Source organism: Silurus aristotelis (assembly GCF_946808225.1).
Source record: "Silurus aristotelis genome assembly, chromosome: 1".
NCBI classification, from domain to species: Eukaryota; Metazoa; Chordata; class Actinopteri; order Siluriformes; family Siluridae; genus Silurus; species Silurus aristotelis.
The window spans coordinates 15,576,670-15,580,886 of NC_139574.1; the positions used below are offsets into that span (position 1 = coordinate 15,576,670).

A 4,217-nucleotide genomic window follows, 5' to 3' on the forward strand; every position below is an offset into this window, starting at 1 on the left:
TCCCCCTCACACAAAACATTTACTGCCAAAGCACTCGATAATGGCCTATGGAAGTGGTGGCTACGATGATTAGAAAACCATCATACTTTAGGGTGCTACAGCCTTATGATCAAGAATCTATTCAAACTCACTCAACAAACAATTTGTGCCTTAATAATTTATTGATGCAATAATGTCCATTTAACCCACGACAACAAAACTGGATTGCCCCACTTGGCTTATGTTCCATACAAAGCAGGTCTCAAATTTCATTTTGAAATCAGTTACAACTTAATGATTAAACCGAAGAAAAAAAAAGATTAAATAAATAAAAAAAATCATACCTGCCCTTCAACGGCAGTACTGGTGCACTGAATGTTTTTATAAAGTACTTTCACAAAATAATTTATAACAAACTACTTTTACTTATAATAAACCACTCCATGTTTACTGCAATTCCTTCAACAAGTACCTTTTCTTCGACTGAAGTACATTTAATTTCCGTGACCAAAACAATTATTCAAATTCATAAAAAAATGCCACTGCCACACATATGTAGTACATTACTTATGAGTGCCTGCAATGTTTTAAAATAGTCTACACATTCTACTGTGAAGATAAAATAGAAAAAAAAACTTTCCTTCTTTCACACGGCTAGATATGTGTAAGAAATAAGCAAGCGAATCAGCATTCCAGTCATGGCAAGTTCCTCACTGTTTGCATGATTCACACTTGTTAATGGATTATTTCCTTGGTTACTTGGCATAGGTTTGGCTTGTGCTCCTTTAAATACAGTGAAATATCTGACTCAACACAGAGATTCTTAAGCATAATTTAAAATGTTCTTAAATATATGTTTTTGTTTCTTTGTATCTACCCATCTACTACATACTCTATATAATGACATAGGGAGTGTTGACATTTCACCCACACACAACACATGCCAAAACACAATGTGCTTTACATGTGATACTACTCAACTGCATTCCAGAGAGTTTTGCAATATAAAGTTTATGAGCAGTGATGCCATATTTCCATTATTTTCAATAATCTAGTATAGACAACTTTCTGTAGTTATTTGAGAGCTAATATTAAAAGTATATAGCCAATAAACAAAACAATTCTACAGAGTTTCTACATTCATTGTCAGTGAACTAGACCAATAGACGGGATGACCTCAGTGTGAGAAACAGTACAGTGTGTCTTTGTTTTTCGTGAAGGACGGTACTGAGAAGCAGAACCCCCATGGCTGCGCTGATTACCGAGGCACGGTGCAACAGCACACCAACTGTTACCAGGTTGCTCCTGGGCTAAGCACCATGTTACAAACAAGCACAATCGATCGATTCATTATCCTGTTTATATTACACATCCTCAGGTATATCTTTGTTTTAGAAACCAGATAAAAACTGGAATATCTTGAATATTTGGATTTGCATATTTAGTTGCCATGTAGCTACTCTAAGTGCACTGCTTGGAATGTTACCCCCCTAAATGTGGTGCCATTTTAGATCATTTTAACAGATTTTGGAAGCCGGTAGTGTCAACAGCAATTTAGAGAATGCAGTTTCAGGAAATGATTAAAAAAACAGACATATAAAAGCTGATAATGAACAGAAATTTCCGGTATAATGATATGAACGTGTTGTTTATGATTTTGACTGCAAATAGTCAGAGTTTCTTTACTCGATTTCATCATCAAAGTAAAAAAAAAAAAGTAGTTATGTTAGTGTATCACAGCTTAAACTTGTTAGAAAACTGGCAGGAAATATAGCTAAATAGAAACTGATCTGTGATAGTGTTTGAGTTCTGAAGAAACTCAGACCGATGCTCTGATCATCCAACAGGAAGGGGAAGTGGTGAAAGAGGGGGCATGGTAGCTTGAGCACATTTTATAAATGATTTCATAATTTAAAACAATATTTTTCGCTTTGAGAATATAACAGTGTCTATTAAATATTAATTGGTTTCTTGAAGTGTATGCATGTTCATTTCCTTAATATTTTGACAAATAAGCTGAAAACAAATCCAATAGTTTCTGGTGTACAGCTAAGTAAATAAATGTATTTATTTGGTGTTGTCTCTAGATTAATATAATAAGATATTAACGTTAATATTCATGTAAATATCCTGCTAATACAGCCCCATGGCCCTATGTATACACCCTGCAATTTCATTTCTGTAATGCTATTTGGGTTTGAAGACGTAGGTAACACCCATTGCATCAAACATGGAGGTTCCTATATTTTAACTTTAAATAATACATTTACACCAATACAAAATAAGCCCTACCCGATTAAATATAAGCATAAATCTATCAAGGATTTGGAAGATATCCGATTATAATTGAGGTCTTGTTTATGTTAGGCCATGCCGCAAATATTAAATTAGATCCATTCTCCCCTGGGCAAATGGTACGTTCCAGCGGTTGCGTCATTCATTGTTTACAAACCGAGCCTAGCGGCTGATTTTGGTCGGGCAGCGTGGTGGCCGCGGATACCGGTGAAGCGAAGCGCCCTGTGTTTTTGTTTCGACGGCAATTTCGCGTGGCGTTTGAACGATTCACCCGAAAATGCCTTGTCGAAAAGAGAACTACATCTTGTTGGAGCAGTCCGTGACGGTGGACTCTAAGGAGGTGGACGCGCTCGTGACGAAGATCGGCGAGGCGCTTCAGCTGCACAACAATAGCGCTACACAGCAGACCATGTCGCGTCTCCACGGGCTGAGCAGCACCAGCAACACCACCGCCACCATTAACGGCAGCAACAACGGCAGCAACAGCAACAAAGCCGCGCAGAAGAGAGCCGGCTGCTGTATACGCCTTCGCAATGGCCGGAAAGCGACCCGCGCGAGTCCCTACAACATCCCCGGTTCCAGCGACCAGGAGTGGGACCATTTCGCGGCGTGGAACCGAAAGGGACTCGACGGCACAGGAAACGAGGATGACCCCCACCAGCTCCTCCAGGAACTGATCCTCTCTGGAAACCTGATCAAAGAAGCGGTCAGGAGGCTTCAGTTTTCCTCCGAATCGCACCGCGATTTCACCAAACAAATCGACTGAAAACATGAGTTGGGAGCCGGGGGACTGAAAACGCCGTGCTGGAGCCGGATCGCGGTCTGATCATCTCGGCTAGCTCAGCGAGTTCGTGATGTTTTTTTTGTTTGGGGTTCTTTTTGGAAGTGACAAGAAAAAACTGTAGCGTTATTTCAGCTGTTAGACAGCGCTTTTTCTTTTCTTTTTTTTTTCTTTTTCAAAACATGACTGAACGGGATGAGTCTGAACACGCGGATTCACATTTAGGTGCATCTCTTTAAATTTCCCCCCATGAACAAATCGATCTGGGCAAATCATTATTATTTGTCCTGAACTCCACGCGTATTGTGTTCACATTGTGTTGTTGAAACGGTATTCCTGTTTTGCGGGCTAGTAGACCAAATGGTCGGTGCACCATGTTTAGGTAGCAAGTAAGTGGTTAGCATTGTGCCCTTGGCGTGCTACCTTTGTTTACAGTCTTTTGCTATCAGTAGCTTGTTATGGGGATGGGCCACTGGTACTTCATTACAAACACAAACACACACACACACCCTTACTGAACAATAAGGTACTTCATTGTCTGTGTTTGGACTTTCAGACTGTTTTCTACAAACACGTGGACTTCTCCATCGAGTTTCACTGGAAACACAGGAACTGTTGGGGATTTTTTTTTTTTTTTTTTTTATACACACACAGGAGAATGTCACTTATTTTTGTTGTTGTTGTATTAGTACAAGGAGAGGAGTGTGTGAGATGCGGAGATGTTCACATCAGACTCTGGTGCTTTTAAGAATTCCTGTATGGAGTTCGTTTGTTTCTCTGCTTTCTCTCGAAAATGTCTGTATGCTTCGTAACGAAGTCATTTTTACAGCCCTGACTTTTCAGGAGGTTTGGTCTATAATAAACACGGTGGATTTTTTTTTTTGCCATTTGCAGCGAATTGTGATTTATTCACTCACCAATGTTGTGCTGATAAACAAAAAACAAAAGTCCAATTTGGAAAGAGAAAAGGGCTATCAAAGTGTATTTTCTGTCCACAGGGTACTTCTTAAATCCTTAATTTATAATGCACCATTTGTGTTGGGGACACTATATTCACATTATTTGATAATATATATAAAAAGGTACTAAAGATAAGGGTACTTTCCTACTGACAAGTAATGGTGAAGTTTTTAATAACGAATTGTGTAATGATACTTTGGGG

General features: G+C 39.2%; 1 protein-coding gene across 1 annotated transcript; it reads left to right on the forward strand.

Moving 5' to 3' along the window:
• The first annotated feature begins 840 nt into the window (after positions 1-840).
• Positions 841-3,942, forward strand: gbp (glycogen synthase kinase binding protein). Its single transcript, XM_083549515.1, has one exon. It carries the CDS (start codon positions 2,552-2,554, stop codon positions 3,038-3,040), a length of 489 nt encoding a protein of 162 aa, XP_083405641.1. The 5' UTR covers positions 841-2,551; the 3' UTR covers positions 3,041-3,942.
• The last annotated feature ends 275 nt before the right edge of the window (positions 3,943-4,217 follow it).